Below are 18,527 nucleotides of genomic sequence, written 5' to 3'. Positions count from 1 at the left end.
TCATCCTGATTACTATCACGATTAGATCCGTAACCAAATAGGCTATCAAGGCAGTTAAATACATAAATACCTGATAATTATTCTAAATATTAATATTATTATTCTATATGTTATCGGAGGGCGTAGGTTCGAATCCGGGTTGGGGCATGCACCTCCAACTTTTCAGTTTTGTGCGTTTTAAGAAATTAAATATTACGGGTCTCAAAATATAACTAGCTGACTCCGTGCGGTTTCACACGCGTGGTTCTCGTTCCCGTAAGAATACGGATGTAATATATAGCCTATAACCTTCCTCGATAAATGGGCTATCTAACACTGAAAGATTTTTTCAAATCGGACCATTAGTTCTTGAGATTAGCGCGTTCAATCAAACAAACAAACTCTTCAGTTTTATAATATGTTAGTATAGAAGTATGGATAACATCGTGAGGAAACCTGCGTATCTGAGAATTTTATTAATTCTCTATGTGTGTGAAATCTGCCAATCCAAATAGGGCCATCGTGGTGGACTAAGGCCTAACCTCTCTCATTCTGAGAGGAGACTCGTGCTCAACAGTGAGCCGAATACAGGAAAGGCAAATATCACAACACGATTTGTACGATAACTATACTACTAATAATTATAAACAGACAGACAAACACTATCGCTAAGCATAAAGTTCTTGTCCACGATATAAATAAAGTTTCACCACATATCCAGGTATTTCTAGCATTACAATAAACGAATTCAGCTTAACTGAGACGTTTAAATTAGTTTCACGTTTCAATTCTAAATTTTGTAGTCGATAAAGCGTTTCTAGAATAACTTTGAATATATTTGCGCTAACCATTAGCAGTATTAAATTGATTTATTGAATTAATTATCTTTAGATCCTCCATTTTGTATAGATTATTGTAGAATATATCGAGGTAGGTAAATGTAAAATATTTTTAGCTTTCCCGTCAACACATTCATACTCTTTGCGTAAGTACTGTTTATGAAGCGAACGATGTGAATTATTACTGTTTTTTTATTCTTTATAAGTTAGCCCTTGACTACAATATCACCTGATGGTAAGTGATAATGAAATCTAAGATGGAAGCGGGCTAACTTGTTAGAAGGATGATGAAAATCCCTTTCTACACGACATTGTACCGGTACGCTTAGCGGTCTTTACCGGTAGGGTGGTAACTAGCCACGGCCAAAGCCTCCCACCAGCCAGACCTGGACTAATTAAGAAAACTTCAATCGGCAAGCCAGCCGGGGAACGAACCTAGGACCTTCGTCTCGTATATCCACCGCGCATACCACTGCGCCGCGGAGGCCGTCAAAACTGTACTGCCCATTTAGCCAAGTGGCATGTCGATTCTCTTTCTATGATCGCTAACGCTTCGAAAACTAGAAAAATGTATAGGAATGACAGATCTTGATCACGTGACCTGTCGATAGCAAATGCCATTCCCATACATTATTGTAGTTTTCGAAGCGTTAGCGATCGTAGAAAGAGAATCGATGTGCCACTTGGCTAAGGGGGTTGTGCTGTAATTAATGACGTAGTGACCCTACCAAGTCTTGATCTCTCTTCCATATATCAACACTGGCAACAGGCATTGTTCGCAGGCTATCCTGTTATAAATGAAAAGGTGTAGCAAAAAAAATCATAAATTAATCCGAGTGGAAAATTGAAGACAAGACCTTTTTCTTTTTCTTTTTTCGTTAGGGGGAAAATTCTCATGGCATACCCGTTTAGGTAGTGCCGGACTCTTACCAACTAGAAACCCTCCTACCTCTAAAAAACGCTGGTGTACCTTCCACTTAGCCTACCACCAAAGCCGCAGCCTTTTTCAATTTTTGAGTTCCTTTTCACCTTTCTCCTTTATTTTCAAAAAAATTTAAGACAAAGTCTAATAAAACCAAGACATTCCAAATGCGCCAGAGGTCAAAGAGGACAGTAAAAGGTTCTGAGATTGTAAGTAAACCCATTTCCACAAAACGTAATGCTACTTTATCTATTCAAGATGCTCTTCCAATGCGTATGGATTTCCCGTGGCAATACGATGCGATTAAATATTCAAGTTAATGCCTCCTTTATGTGTTCAGAAAGATCAGTGCCCAGAGAAAGTACCTAATGTGAATAAATCTAGCTTTAGTTGCTTTCACAACGACCCCTATTTATTATCCATTAAGAGTATTCAACTCCTCTTTGGTGTAGTGGTGAGTCTATTTGGCTAGGTCATTAACAACTCATATTCGGCTCACTGTTGAGCATGAGTCTCTTCTCAGAAGGGTTAGGCTAATAGTCCACCATGGATTGGCAGACTTCACAAACGTAGAGAATTACAAAATTCTCCAGGCATGCAGGTTTCCTCACTATGTTTTTCCTTGACCGTTTGAGGCACGTGATATTTAATGTCTTAAAATGCACATAACTAAAAGGTTGGAGATGTATGTCCCGGACCAGATTCAAATCTACACCCTCAGAATCAAAGGCAGAAGTCATATGCACTGGGCATAGGATCAGACGATCCTGATTCAGGCATTAAAAATACATATAAGAGGTAACTAGATTTATAAAGTGTCAATTCTTTGTATTGAAACCAGCGTACCCAGGGGCGTGGCCTAAGTGGCTGTTTAATATTTAGTGAAAAATGTATTATGTCTCCCTTACTTTAGTGTTGAATATTATTTATTCCTTTTGTCATAGAACAAAACAAGAGTGCTATTACATGCGCGGACACTCTTGCGTTGTTCCGCACACCCAGGTGTACGCAGGCCACGCCCCCTTGCTACTTTTTAGCGTTGTCTGTTCTGTGAGTAGAAAGCTATTCTTTCTTTTTGGACTGATTTAGTAAAAATTCTCAGAACATGTTGGTAGTATACTGCTTTGCCTGGGAACCAATGCTGTGCCATTGGCAATAATTTTAGTAACTTTAATTGTAGGTATATTATGCTTAAATATGGTTCCTAAAAGTAAATAACCAATTTAGTATTAATAATGTCGACAGGCGGCAAACGCTTTTATTTTACGACATCGACAAAAGATACGCATTTAGACATTTGAATACAAAGCTCTTACAATATGATACAGTTTATTGATTCAGTCAGCTCTGACCCAGTTTGAAAGACTTAGCTTATCAAGCGATATCGTGAGAAGGAAAACGCTTTGCTGCCAAAGAAATGAACAAAAAGTGTGTCTGTCATTCTTATACGTATACTAGAAGATGTAATTTGATTTAGTTAGATTTTTATAGACTATAGAATTGAATAAAAAAAACTAATTGTGTATGGGACCTCAGTGACGTCACCAGGCCATTTGGGCAGAAGCATCGACAAATGGGGCCCGTAGGCAGAAGCATACTATTTTGCTAACATCCGCGAAAAGCCGACGAACCCATGCGTCGTCGTCACCCAGGTCCGACAAAATACTCTTTACGTTTCACCCCGAAACCGGAGCATCCTCAGGAGATGTTGACTCTACAACGTGCAATTGTAGAGAGTATTTTGTCGGACCTGGGTGACATTGTCATATGGGTCCGTCGGCTTTTCGCGGAGGATAGCAAAATAAATAAATCATTATATAATCATGATTCCGCAAAGTAACGCCTCCTATCCAATATGTTTTATTTGTTCTTTGATCATTTTTTTTCACAGAAAAAAGCGTTGATAAACTTTATAATACGTAGGTATCTATAAAAAAAGGCAACTAAAACAATTATTTACTGATGGACTTTCACACGCCTGCTTCTATTCAATTTAGATTATTTCTCCATTTACAAAGTAAGGAGCGACCTTTTCAGAACTGGGCCACAACTTGATAATAATTTCATAGTGATGTTTCAGCAGGCTATAAAAGTTTCATTTTTATGTCCAAAAGTTCCTTTTATCTTAAAAGACGTAATAAGACCTTTTTTTACCTCGTTTCATGTTTTTATGTGTTTAAAGTTTGTTCAGGCGACTCAAGATGCATAGTGTTTCGTAATCCAAGTTCTGAGCCAAAAAAAGTATAGCAGAGGACATTTTTTATATGATACAATATCATTGAATCCTGACACATGATCTCCTCTCACTCTGTGAGGAGGCTCGTGCTCAATAGTAAGTCGAAAATGGGTTGATAATGATGAAAGTTTTTTTTACTCGTTTCTTTTTAGAATCTATACAAACATGATTAAGACAAGAGAATATTATGATAACAAACACAAATATTTAATTAATGTTTAGCTTTCTGTTAATTCAGCCGACTACCATGATCACAGTATTAACAAGAAAAAATTATTTAATCTTAAGAATAAAAGAAGAATTTTGATTTTTTGTTTAAAGTTTAAATTAATTATATTTGCTCCTATTAAATAGTAGGTCCAAGAGTTTGTTTGTTTGGTTGAACGTGCCAATCTCAGGAATTACTGGTCCGATTTGAAAAATTATTTCAGTGTTAGTTAGCCCATTTATCGTAGAAGGCTATATGTTATGCCGGTATTTCTACGCGAACGGGAACCATGCGGGTGAAACCGCGTGGCATTAGCTAGTCACAAATAAAAACAACATAGTCAGTAATCAAGGAAGTAATGACGTTCAATATAAAGCAGAAACAGCATGAATAACTTTCATATTTTCCACAAAACTCACATATAAATCAATGCCAAGCCAACGCCTTGCCTCCGTTTTCTTTGACGGATTTGCAGATTTTTTTTTCATAAAATTTTATATAAGTAATAGAGCAAAGAGATCTCATCTCAAACGATCTGGTTTGATTAACGTGCCCATCAAAGTGCTCTGTCTGGTGGAATTGAGGCGTTATTTCTTCTCTGCACCCCATTGTGAACTCAATCGATCCATTTTTATCTTTTATTGCAATCGATCACGAAATTTTAATTGCATTTCGAATCGCTTGCCATCGAATATTGGGAGGCACTGATATTCTGTCATTAATTGATTTGTAACTATATTACCTTAGCTGATTCGCGGTTTCACCTGTGTAGTTAACGTTGCCGGTAACGTAGCATCATCATCATCAATCCATATTCAGCTCACTGCTGAGGTCGAGTCTCCTCTCAGAACGAGAGGGGTTAGGCCAATAATCCACCACGCTGGCTCAATGCGGATTGACAGACTTCACACACGCAGACAATTAAGAAATTCTCTGGTATGCAGGTTTCCTCGCAATGTTTTTCCTTCACCGTTTTCACGTGATATTCAGATTCTTAAAAAACTCATGATAACCCAGTGGATATGACCTCTGCCTCTGATTCCGGAGGGTGAGGGTTCGAATACGGTCCGGGGCATGCACCTCCAACTTTTCAGTTGTGTGCATTTTAAGAAACTGAGTAGCGTTGCAAGCTGGATATGGAAGGACATCGCAGTTGCAAAGGAAGAATTTTCCGAAAATATTATATTAGAAATCATTAACACGTAGAGCATATAAATAGACGATTCCTATTCTTTATCAAGGGAGCGAATGCCTACAAAGGCAAAACGGCTATCATTAGAGACATTAAGGGAAACTTAGAGAAATTGCATCATTACGATCCGGAAGAATTGGAGCCTCCCTAATAGATTGAAATTGGTTGTTTTTGCACATTTCTCGTTATGTTGCCTTCTAGCTTTCTGTCTTGGTAATGGTTATGTAATTTGATTGTATTTTGTAATATCAATTGATGAGAAAGTAAAAAGTAGTACTTTATTTGAATGCTACTTTATTTCTTGTGAAAAATAACAAAGATAATATTCGTAGTGCACGCAAAATGTGTCTGTGTACAATTGACATGAGTCGTGATAGCCCAGTGGACATGACCTCTGCTTCCGATTTTGGAGAGTGTAGGTTCGAATCCGGTCCGGGGCATGCACCTCCAAGATTTCAATTATGTGCATTTTAAAACATCGTGAGGAAACCTGCATACCTGAGAATTTTTTCAATTCTCTACGTGTTTAAAGTCTGCCAATCCGCATTGGGCCAGCGTGGTGGACTATTAGCCTAACCCTTCTCATTCTGAGAGGAGACTCGTGCTCAACAGTGAGTCGATTATGGGTTGATTTTGATGATGAATGATGATGCAGTTGATGTTGCCAGCTTCACTGTACCTACTCTTTTACATGTGTATAGTTATAAAGAATATAATTCGTTTAAAAACATTACTCTAATACTAGACACCCCGGAGTTACAATTATGTAGTTCCCGTTCCCGTAAAAATACGGGTATAAAATATTGCTTATGACACTGGCCAATAAGGTGGCTTTCTATTGGTAAAATAATTTTCAAAATCAGTTCAACTCTATATAACACTAGCGGACGCCCGCGACTTCGTCCGCGTGGAATTTAGTTTTTCACACATCCCTCGAGAACCATGGATTTTTCCGCGATAAAAAGTAGCCTATGTGTTAATCGGCGCTATAATATATATCAATACCAAATTTCAGCTAATTCGATTCAGTTATGTAGTTCGAGGCGTTAAAGAGTAACAAACATTCATATCTTTTTTAGAATTTAAACTATCGTGAGTGTTATTCATATTAATTGATTATGAAACACGGCTAAAACTCACGTGATATTACGTCGGAGTATGCCCGACTAGTTTCGAACCCATACAGGGCCCTTAGTCATGAGCTGGTTCTTGCATCGCGGCACGATCCAAACTGCGAAGCGGCTGCGCGACGCGCTGCTGCACGCATTGCGCGCGCGGAGAGGGGTTGAGTGGTGGGGAGTGAAGGTTCCGTTACACTCTCCGACGTTTCATTAATGTCATCTTCATTAGACTCGTCTTCTTGTAAGCAAACCGAACTAATGCTATCTTGTTCCAAGTTTGTTGTATGTGACAATGAAAGAAATAGCGGTTTCCACGCTGTGGGCAGCAACCATCCATGATCCCGATTAAAATTCGGGTGACGACTAATTTCTATCGCTTCACGTATCTTACGAGGTACTAGAAACTTTTCCCTTGACAATACAGAAGCCTTATCAAAACGGATATAATGAGTCGTCCCCGAAGCTAGAACATGCTCGGCTATTGCTGAACCGTCCGTGTCCACATTCTTCATGCTCCGTATGTGTTCTTTTACCCTTGTGGTGATGTTACGGCGAGTCTCACCGATGTATGATCTACCACAGTCACACGGAATCTTGTACACCCCGGGCACGTTCAGCGGATCCCTATCCTTAGGCGATCGCAGTATACTCTTCACCAGTGCAGGTGGACGAAACCGCGTCACTATGTCAAATCTCCGTTGGAGGTAGTGGCTGATTTTGTCCGTCACGCCCTTCACATATGTTAAGTACACTGGTGACCGGTTCACACAGTACGGTTTCCGCCTAGTTGTTGTTTGTGCCCATCTGGAACTCTGACGCCAACTATAGCCATTGTTCTCCAGCGCCTGTCTCACCACTCTTAGTTTGCACTAACTATTATAGCCAAATAGACGGTGTTGCCATGGGTTCGCCGATTGCACCTGTAGTGGCCAATATATTTATGGAGTGGGTGGAACGCGAGTTGGTCGATAAAATGACGTATAGACCGCGTTTTTGGCTGCGTTATGTGGATGATGTGTTTGCCATTGTAAACAGGGATGATTTGGCCATAATATTCCAGTGTCTCAACAGTCTACATGAGAAGGTTCATTTTACGAAAGAGGAAGAAAAAGAGGGCGGTCTGCCATTTTTAGACGTGATGGTGATCCGGGGGTCTGGTGGTGAATTACATACAACGGTGTACCGAAAACCGACTCACACCAACAGATATCTCCATGCGAGTTCGCACCACCATCCGTCGCAGATATCGTCGGTACCAAGAAGCCTCATAAATCGAGCCCTAAGTCTTTGTGACCCACCCTATATTGAGTGCGAACTAAGAGTGGTGAGACAGGCGCTGGAGAACAATGGCTATAGTTGGCGTCAGAGTTCCAGATGGGCACAAACAACAACTAGGCGGAAACCGTACTGTGTGAACCGGTCACCAGTGTACTTAACATATGTGAAGGGCGTGACGGACAAAATCAGCCACTACCTCCAACGGAGATTTGACATAGTGACGCGGTTTCGTCCACCTGCACTGGTGAAGAGTATACTGCGATCGCCTAAGGATAGGGATCCGCTGAACGTGCCCGGGGTGTACAAGATTCCGTGTGACTGTGGTAGATCATACATCGGTGAGACTCGCCGTAACATCACCACAAGGGTAAAAGAACACATACGGAGCATGAAGAATGTGGACACGGACGGTTCAGCAATAGCCGAGCATGTTCTAGCTTCGGGGACGACTCATTATATCCGTTTTGATAAGGCTTCTGTATTGTCAAGGGAAAAGTTTCTAGTACCTCGTAAGATACGTGAAGCGATAGAAATTAGTCGTCACCCGAATTTTAATCGGGATCATGGATGGTTGCTGCCCACAGCGTGGAAACCGCTATTTCTTTCATTGTCACATACAACAAACTTGGAACAAGATAGCATTAGTTCGGTTTGCTTACAAGAAGACGAGTCTAATGAAGATGACATTAATGAAACGTCGGAGAGTGTAACGGAACCTTCACTCCCCACCACTCAACCCCTCTCCGCGCGCGCAATGCGTGCAGCAGCGCGTCGCGCAGCCGCTTCGCAGTTTGGATCGTGCCGCGATGCAAGAACCAGCTCATGACTAAGGGCCCCGTATGGGTTCGAAACTAGTCGGGCATACTCCGACGTAATATCACGTGAGTTTTAGCCGTGTTTCATAATCAATTAAACATTCATATCATCAAAATCATCAGTTTTCGCAAATCTCGGGAATCCATGGATTTTTTCGGAAAAAAGTAGCCTATATGTTAATCCAGAGTAAAATTTCCATTTCAAATTTCAGCCAATTCGCTTCAGTAGTAGCGGCGTTAAAGAGTAACAAACATCCAAACATCCATACAAACTTTCGCATTTATAATATGAGTAGGATTAGTAAAGTTAACGTTCTTGTGTTATAGCGTTTGTACAAGCACCCTAAAGATTTTACTCCATAAATTAAATACGCAATTATCTTGTAATCATTGGATAGAAGCAGGCGTTACTTTGCGGAAGTTCATCATGATTATATAATGATTTATTTATTTTGCTTTCATCTTGCAAGTGTCTTCGACCTTTCGACGACTCTACAACGTGCAATTGCAAAGTGTCTTCGACCTTTGCAATTGCACGTTGTAGAGTCAACATCTCCTGAGGATGCTCCGGTTTCGGGGTGAAACGTACGTAGAGAGTATTTTGCTGGACCTGGGTGACGTTGTCGCATGGGTTCGTCGACTTTTCGCGGATGATAGCAAAATAAATAAATCATTATATTATCTTGTAATCATTACAAAGTTAATACATAATTTTCTCAGGAAAAAAAAGAAAGTCCTTATCTTCAATGACCTTAAGATTATAATCGAAGAGAAAGTAATTATTTTATTATAACGGTCCAGTGAGTTTTCAGAAACGTAATTCGCTGAATCTTTTGAGACAAATTTTGTTAAAATCTCTCTTTAAGTGGCAAGATTCTGTCCGCAATTTTCATCGAAAATAATTTATTTTAGAATGACTGATATTTTTGACGAGTAAAAATTTAAACACTTAATTTACCTATTAAATGTTTTTAGATGATAAAGAGATTTATATTAAATTATACAAACATTTATTAAATTAGATTAGTCTAAATATAATAAATAGTAACTTAAAGACTGATAATGATATTTTTTGTTAATAATTTACAAATTGAGCTGTGATAGCTATATATAGATATATAGATAGATAGCTATTGAGGATATGACCTCTGCCTCCGATTACAGAGGGTGCAGGTTTGAATTTTTGCACTTTTCAATTATGGGCATTTTATTAAAATTAATTATTTTAAAAAAAAAATATAAAATTAATTAATTTATCAATTAAATTTTATTAAATTAAATTAATTAATATATAAACCACGTGTCTCAAACGGTAAAGAACAAACATCGTGAAGAAACCTGTATACCTGGGAATTTTCTGAACTCTCTGTGTGTGTAACGTCTGCCAATCCGCATTGGGCCCGCGTGTTGGACTATTTGCCACCTGCTGATGTCCTTAAGTTTTCCTAAGCCGAAGGTTGCTTGGAAGAAATCGCTACTTAGCGATAAGGCCGCCTTTTGTATGCTGATCTCTTCTTAATATGTTTTTATTTCACTTGTATTTGTCATTGTGGTGTGCAAATAAAGAATATCTATCTATCTATCTAATTGGCCTAACCCCTCTCATACTGAGAAGAGACGTGAGCTCAGCAGTGAGCCGAATATAGGTTGTTAGTTATTTACAATTTACTAGTATTACCAACATTACTAACTCCAAATAAACGGTATTATTTAATTTTCTTAATTTATTACAAGGTTTTACTTATTTCATGCAAAAATACTTAAAGGCACTCAAAGAAGCGACTGACCTGATGCCAACTAGAAAATTACTTCTACTAAAAAATAAACTATGAATATAAAGAAATTAAAATATATTTCTTGTGAAAAATTCTGAATGATACTCCACGCTTCACTAGCAGTACTTGAATTGACTTTGAGGGCTGCAAGAGTTCTTGAAATTTTCATTTAAAATGTAAATCTAAATAAGAAGTATTTAGGAAAAATGTCGTAATAGTTTGCTTATTTTTTTTTCTATCGTAGGTTCTTCCACTTGGTACTTCAATATCTTAGATGGTCAATATTATAAATATTTATAACTAGCGGACGCCCGTGACTTCGTCCGCCCTTAGTTCTTTTTAATCCAGCCCTTATACTCATAGTATGGCTGTAAAAATGGTGTAACTTCTCCCGTATTCCCATTATTTCCCTTCACTTCTCTGCTCCTATTGATCGTAGCGTTAAGAAAAGTATACTATAACCTGCCCAGGAGTATGAAGTATAATTGTACTAAGTTTTGTTAAAATCCGTCGAGTAGTTTTTGTTTCTATAACTAACATACAGACAGACAGACAGACATACAGAGAAAAATTTTACTTATTGCATTATTCGCATCAGTACGAAATTATTCCTCAACGTAGTTGCACATTTAACATATTTGTAATTTTAACATTAGTAACATATTTAACTCTAAATATGGTGGGGAAAAAACGGCTTGGTTATCTAATATTCTCTTTATTCTTCTATCTTTATTTACGATTTTTTTTCCTACTCCGCTTTTCGTTATAAGCTTGTTGTTAACAGATAGCGCAGACTAGCGGACGCCCGTGACTTCGTCCGCGTGGAATTCAAATTTTTACAAATCCCGCGGGAACCATGGATTTTTCCGGGTTGTAAAGTATCCTATGTGTTAATCCAGAGTAAAATTTCTTACTTTTTCAAAATTCAGCCAATTTGCTAGTAGGCGCAAAAGAGAAGCAAACATACACACTTTCACACATACACACAAACTTTCGCTTTTATTACATTAGTGTGATGTACTTTTCCTGAACTTTATATTATTTTCGTTAATAAGCTATACTAATGACCTTTCTATGCAAAAATTTAAAACATATTTTGACGTGACAACGTCTTACAATTCGATGAAGCCAGATGCAAACTCGAAAAATGATGACATGTGGCGTTCCGTCGCTCTAGGGTTGCTAACTTTTTTTACAAGAAATAAAGTTTATTTCGCTCTAGGGTTGCCAACAAGAAATAAAAATGTATATTCTGGTCTATTAAGATTATTAAACAGTATTTTAGAAAAAAAGAACGGTTTTTTATTTATTTATTGTTTTAAATACGTTAATTGAGATTTTCTTTTGAAAAACGCAACCATTCCATCAGTATTTTCTGACGTTGTCACATTCAACTATCGTCAGTAAACCGTCTTTACAGACAACCGTTTTTTTTTTTACAGACGATGATCACTCTAGAGCTCCCACGGCCATGCAAGAGGTGAACCTGGCTTTGAAAGAGGCTGGCTTTGGTCTCTTTCACTTACAACTGCTATGTTCGTCCTTCGTGGGCGTACTTTCCGGTATTGTCATGACCAATAGCACATCTTATATATTGCCGGTAGCTGAATGCGATCTCAACATGAATCTCGTGGCGAAAGGAGTGTTGAACGCTGTACCTTTTCTTGGTAAGTTATATAAATCTCAGACTACAATAAAGGTACAATTGCTAGCTTCATTGTAGTTTGTAGGATTAGGATACTGATAAAATTCATGGCTTAGTATGTGGTATCTTCTTTGTTGACTGTTTCGTTGATCTAGTATACATAATATTATTGTATCAAAAATTATTACTGCGTATTATAATAAATAATTTTGATTTTTGTCAGGCATGTATATTGGAGTATGAGGCTTTGGTCTTCTGGCTTTGGTCTTCTGGCTTATTGGTCTATTAGTTAACTTGTATGGTTAGCTCATAAAGTTCGAATTCTGAGTGTGTAATATAAAGTTTTTTATAAAAAAAGTAAAAGTTGCTTGTCACAAACTTTCGCTTTTATTACATTAGTGTGATGTGATGTGATATAAACTTTTCCTGAACTTTATATTATTTTCGTTAATAAGCTATACTAATGACCTTTCTATGCAAAATTATCAACCCATCACATCAATTGACAAAATGTCATTGTATGTATAATTCTCTGAGTACAATATAGGTAAAATTGCTAGCTTCTTTGTATTCGTTTTGGTACACCGGCGAACTTTTTGAGCAAGAAGAGTGATAGAAAAAATGTTTTTTTTTCTTCAAGACACCTCTTCCTATTTTGGCCTCGCTCATAGTTATTGATACACATCGCAAAACATGTTAAGGTAGCCTTCCGTTCTTGGCGACCGCGACCTGCGACCGCGTGACCCACTGCTTTGTATGAATTTATATGGAGCACTAAACAAAGCCCGAGACCGCGACGCGCGACCACATATGTTTAGTGCTCCAAATAAATTCTTACTAAGCAGTGGGTCGCGCGACATAGTCGCAGATCACGGTCGCCAAGATCGGAACGCTACCTTTAATATTTATACAACTGTAGGGTAATTCCAGGATAGATGCCCCAGTGGGATAGATGACTTGATTTTTATTTCACTATGTTAGCAGCACTGTAGGAGTTAAATTTTACTGTAAGTAACGAGTCCTCCCCCTGCAAACCTTAGTGTCGGGAGGAATTTCGACCGGAGTGCATGCGCTTCGTCTGTGTGAGTAAAAATGTTCCGCGGTGAGACGACAAAAGGCGCCAAAATAAGATTCGTAAGTTCTTTCAACAGTGTATTTTTTCTCTCGCTGATAATTTTATTTTTTTTTCTATTTGTCTGCTTGCATTGAAGATTAGCCTATGTAAACTGATAGATTTTATAGTAATTGAAACTCAACTTTTGTTTTTATTGATAAGGGCATCTATCCCCTACAAAAAGTATAGTTGCCCCGTTTTTTATTCGGATAGATGCCCCTAAGGGCAACTATCCCCAACTGTTTATTATAAGTGTTGTGTTGCTGCAGAAGAGCAAAATGCCTCGTAAATATAAAAGGAAACAGGGTGTTGTCCCTCGTACTGTAACCTAGACCGAAGACAGTATGCTAGCAGCGTTTGAAGAGATGAAAAAGGGAAACAGGCGTAAATCAGATTTCTAAAATATAAGGAATACCATCTAAAACATTAAGACGAAGATTTGCGTTAACAGTAATTCTTATTTTCAAAGTTACTGTATGTGTTGTTGTTTTAAATTTGAATTACTTTTACTTTGTATTGTATTGCATCATATCATTTTAGTTACTGTCTGGCATAATTATTACTGAAAAAAATTATATATATCCAGCATTTATTTTTATTTGTTTTATGAAAACATGCTGTAATAACAAAAACCGACTCGTGGCTCTTACATTCAAATTAGGAGAAGCTGGATTTCCGCTGGACCGAACAGCAATACGTCAGTTAGCATACCAGTTCGCTAAAAAGCTACAGCTAAAGTATAACTTTGACAAAGATGGTCAAGGAATGAAAATGAAAGTTATATAAAACACCATAAAGACTGATTATAATAATATAGTTGTTTGATTTCAGAACAAACCAATTACAATGTTCAATCTAAGTCGCCAAACCCCACTAAGGGCACCTATCCTCAGAAGTTTTTTCATGATAAGTCTTCTATCCGCCACAGTAGGCGTCTATCCCATTTTTTAGAGGTCCATAAAATTACAATTTACACAAAATCTACACAGTCTATATCAGAAAGATTCAGATAATATAGAACATTAAGAAATATATTTAATATCTCCCAAAGAACGCAATGCTCTAAGATTATAAAATTCGGAGTTATTTAGCATTTTCGAAAAGTGGGGCATCTATCCTGGACTTACCCTATATTTATTGCCGTCGTCAAAGACGTATAGGTATAAAGGTATATATAAGGATGTCAACTTTATTAGAGTTATACAATTCTCATTTTATGTCGCATTATTGTGCAACTGTGTTTACCCATATTATATTGAATAGATATTACCGACTACAGTAATGGCAAATATTATATCTTATTTGTGTAAGTCTTACGTTTTGATATGAATATCTTGAAATACGAGTAGCTGGATAACATTACCTGTAACAGAAATTCACATTTTATTTGGGTATTTTAATAGTAAATTACATAGCTAAAGACATGGCAGATTTCAGTCAAGTTCTAAAAATTAACCAAAGTTATGTTGTAAATTCTAGAACTGAACAAATTAAAGTAAAATTAAGGAACTGCTTTGTTGGTTCTGTGGTTAATCTATGTGGATTTGGTTCACGAGGTCCCAGGTTTGAGTCCTAGTGTTACAAGGTACTCGATTATTGGTATTAACATTCTTTATTTACGTTATTGTGGAGAGAATATCAGAAATGGTATAAATAAGAGGGTATTTGATAACTTGAGCTTAGTTGTTTGTTAGGCAGCGTTAACACCGTCACGCTGCCAGTCGGTTTAGTGATTTTGTGTTTTTTGTTGTAATTATTGATCATAAATTGTTTAGTGTGGTTATAGAGAACATGTCGGGCAAGGAAGGTGAATGTCTATGCATTTTGAAAGGATCCTTTAAACCTACTCCCAAGGTCACAAGTCCTGGGACCTGCTCGAGGTGTTTCCTCTACCACACAATAATGGGACAATCACTGTCGCTGCTACCCGTCACGTCCCACTAGGTCAGGCTATCACATATTGAGCTTTTCTTTCTTCTAAGAAATATTCAGTGTAAATTCAAGTGGGAGTTGGAAAGTTGGTGGTTTGACACCCTCATGCCTCGGATGCCGTGTCCCGGGTGTAATCATAACCATCTGATAGTGAAACATTATCACAGAACCAACGTAGGAGCAAGTTCTAAGCTCCATATTCCGTCTCCTATAAGGATATACGCCTGCCCTGAAGTGAGGCATTAAAATAAAAAAAACTTATAATTAAACGATACCTCGTAAAATTATAAAAAACTTATAATTTTACGAGGGTTCCAACACGCCTTAGTCCGAGAAGAGACCACAACAAACTACGCGAGAATTTTACTTTTTTATGTTATCACTATTTAACAATAGGTATATATTTAGCCCGTCATATAATACATTTCATTTCCGAGCTTTTGTGTCATTTATATAGTCATTAACACTATAAAACGACTTTTCTGTACGCTTGCGTTTAATAAAAACCTTGAAGTTATTGAGAGGAAATAATATAGAATGAAGGACTGCATTTCTACATACCATTAAATAAATAAACTAATTAATTTGAGAACCTCCCTCTTTTCGAAGTCGGTTAAAAAAATAAACATGATCATTCATTAGTATATTACAACTCTTTTAACGGTACAATGACCCCAAACGTAGTTTGTATCGAACTTGGCGTCTTTTTGACATTTATTGCTGAAATCTTTATTACAGAAAAGTTGGGCTAGATTTATGGTTAACCTCAAACTACATCGTTAAACGTCGGCTATCGGATTATGTCACATGTTTTATGCAAATGAAATTAATGAAATAATTATTATGAATTATGTTTTTATGGTCATAAAGTCATAACTCGTTAGTTTATATATAATTTATGCTGCATTTGCAATATACTACTGACCTGGTGGCCTATTCACTAATTTTGGTCTATTATTATCAACTTATTAAAATAAACATCAAATCAATTGACAAAATGTCATTTACCTATTGTGTGATATCCACCAGTAAGCACCGGATGTCATTTTTACATATAATCTCAAATTCATATATCGCAACTAGCATACGTCAAAGATAGTGAATAAGCCTGCTGGTGGTCTATTCACTAACTTTGGTCTTACCTAATATAATTAACATCAACCGCATTTTTCGTTGAGGAAAATCACAATAGCAAACACTCTGGTTAGTAATTTAGATCAGTTAGCAAATATTTAATAGTAAATATAAAATCACGTGACTTTAGATAATATTCACTAAAGTTATTTATGTACTCAAAGTTAGTTAATAGGCTAGGTACTCCTCGTTATCCCAGTAGTTAATCTATAGATCACAAGGTTCAAAATTGTACTTGTAATTGTAATTGCGTTAAAATGAAACTTTATAACTTGTTCATCTCGCTAAAACTGGTGAAAGGTTGAACCGATTTAAATGATTTTGGTTTGTAAATATTTGTCATAGTCCAGGGTAGCTTTTAACGGTGTGAAAATATGAAAAAGGGTAACGGTAGGGGTAGGGTAAGATTACGGTAGGATTGGAGTAGAGTAGGGTCAGGGTACGGATAGGATAGGAGTAGCATAGCTGGTTAGGTATAGAGTAGGGTATGGTTAAAGGTAGGGTACATGTGGTTTAGGGTAACAATAACCCTAGGTAGGAGGTAGGGAATAAGTCAGTGCACATAAGTCAAAGCGAAGCTTTACCGTGTCCGCTAGTTTTAATTAAAGTTATTTCTTCCTTGCAGGAATGATCCTCGTCTCAGTTGTCGCCGGGTTCCTGACAGATACGTTCGGTCGCAAATATTTCGTGTTGCTCGGCTTCGGAGGGCTGTTCGTATTCACATTGATAAGCAGCACCAGTCAGAACTATATTGTGTTAGTCACTGCGAAATTTTTTGAAGGAATGCTGTAAGTTTATTACCGATCTTAATAACATATCTATACTACAGTATTTCTTGATGAGTACTCATTACCAACATATAAATTAAAAATGAAAGTATAAATCACGAGTCATTTCACACCTAACAATAGTTATAATTAACTTGTTCTTAAATTAATGAAAATAAATTTGATTAATAAGTTAGAACAATTATTAGATATGGCTAATAAGTTATGAAATGACAGGCGTTTTCTACCTTCACCTTCCTTTTTTCTAATTTATTTGTTGGTAAACAGTACTTATCAAGAAAGACTGTAGTATAAATGTATAGGGTTAGCATGCGTCAAAGACATAATTATATCGTGAAGAGAAAAAGAGATAGTCGACCAATAGCAATAACAGCTGAACCAGAAATATCGCTGTCTTTTGTTTTGATGCGATGAAAGAGAAAATATTATTTTCGATAAAGTAGAAATTATTGAAAGAAACAAAAGTCCAATATATATAGTATTGTATAGTAAAAAGACTCGAAGCAAAGACCTATTTGTAGGCAACGAGGAACCTTAATTTATACTAATAATAATTATTATAATATAAAGGTAAATTGTGTGGTATATCCTACCCTCTACAATAGTAGAGGGTAGGATATACCACATCTTAATCTCTTGATCAACTGAATCTTTTTAGAAACCTATATTACCTCTAGAAAGTCACGTTATTTGTGAGAGTCATAGGTTACTAATAATAAAAAGCAAAAGAGTTTGTTTGCTTGAACGCGCTAATCTCAGGAACTACTAGTCCGATTTGAAAAAATTTTTCAGTGTTAGATAGGCCATTTATCGAGAAAGGGTATAGGCTATATTTTATTCCCGTATTCATACGCTATATCTACAATAATACTAATTGCCCAATTACAATGCACAATTCATTGGTCTAAGTTGATCCATTCCTACGTGTTGTCAAGCAATAATTGCTCAAAAAATTGCCGGCATAAGCGCACCTTTATACACATAATATGAACTTGTCACGAATATCTTTAGCGATACAAAGTGTTCCGACAATGTAAACAATTTACAATACCAACTACGCCATTGTTATACAAAGAAGGCGCTGAATTTCTTCAAATAGTTACGACTTGTATAGCCGATAACAATTCAACATGCAACCATTAATGTGGAAAAGTGAAGTAAGAAAATGAATTAATTGAATATAAGCTAATTTAAATAGGTACTTGTAACGGAACCTTTTTATATGACCTGCCTTTAAATGCCTACGAGTATCTAACACAATAAGAAATGTAAACTTTCAATCCCCATTTCACCCCCATTCTATTAACATTTTGGCGTATATCATAAATAATCCAATAATCATTTTATAAAACTATAAATCGAAACATGAACGAGTACTCATACAAATATTTACAAATGTAACTTGAAAGCTGAAGGACTTTCCATACAAACTTTCAACCATTTTTTACTGCCTTTGTATTTAAATTCCACAACAAAAAGTATAATAAGCCTTTTTGGTATTATGGTCTCAAATCGTGCTAAGTTTCATTTGAATTGATTCAATAGTTTC

At 36.8% G+C, this 18,527-nt stretch overlaps 2 protein-coding genes across 2 annotated transcripts in view; one reads left to right on the top strand and one right to left on the bottom strand.

Annotated features, from left to right (window-relative positions):
• LOC112056430 (hemicentin-2-like) overlaps positions 1-18,527 on the bottom strand; it is a 353,490-nt gene that overhangs the window by 220,804 nt on the left and 114,159 nt on the right. The gene's annotated exons all lie outside the window — the stretch shown is intronic.
• LOC112049041 (synaptic vesicle glycoprotein 2B) overlaps positions 1-18,527 on the top strand; it is a 56,363-nt gene that overhangs the window by 1,035 nt on the left and 36,801 nt on the right. The window contains exons 2-3 of the mRNA XM_052887738.1: positions 11,808-12,032; positions 16,816-16,978. Coding sequence (XP_052743698.1) covers positions 11,808-12,032; positions 16,816-16,978 — 388 coding nt within the window. The remainder of the gene's footprint in view (positions 1-11,807; positions 12,033-16,815; positions 16,979-18,527) is intronic.

The sequence above is a fragment of the Bicyclus anynana genome, chromosome 20, assembly GCF_947172395.1.
Source record: "Bicyclus anynana chromosome 20, ilBicAnyn1.1, whole genome shotgun sequence".
In the NCBI taxonomy this organism is placed as follows: domain Eukaryota; kingdom Metazoa; phylum Arthropoda; class Insecta; order Lepidoptera; family Nymphalidae; genus Bicyclus; species Bicyclus anynana.
The sequence above is the reverse complement of the archived record's forward strand: the minus strand, read 5'-3'. Positions and strand labels throughout refer to the sequence as shown.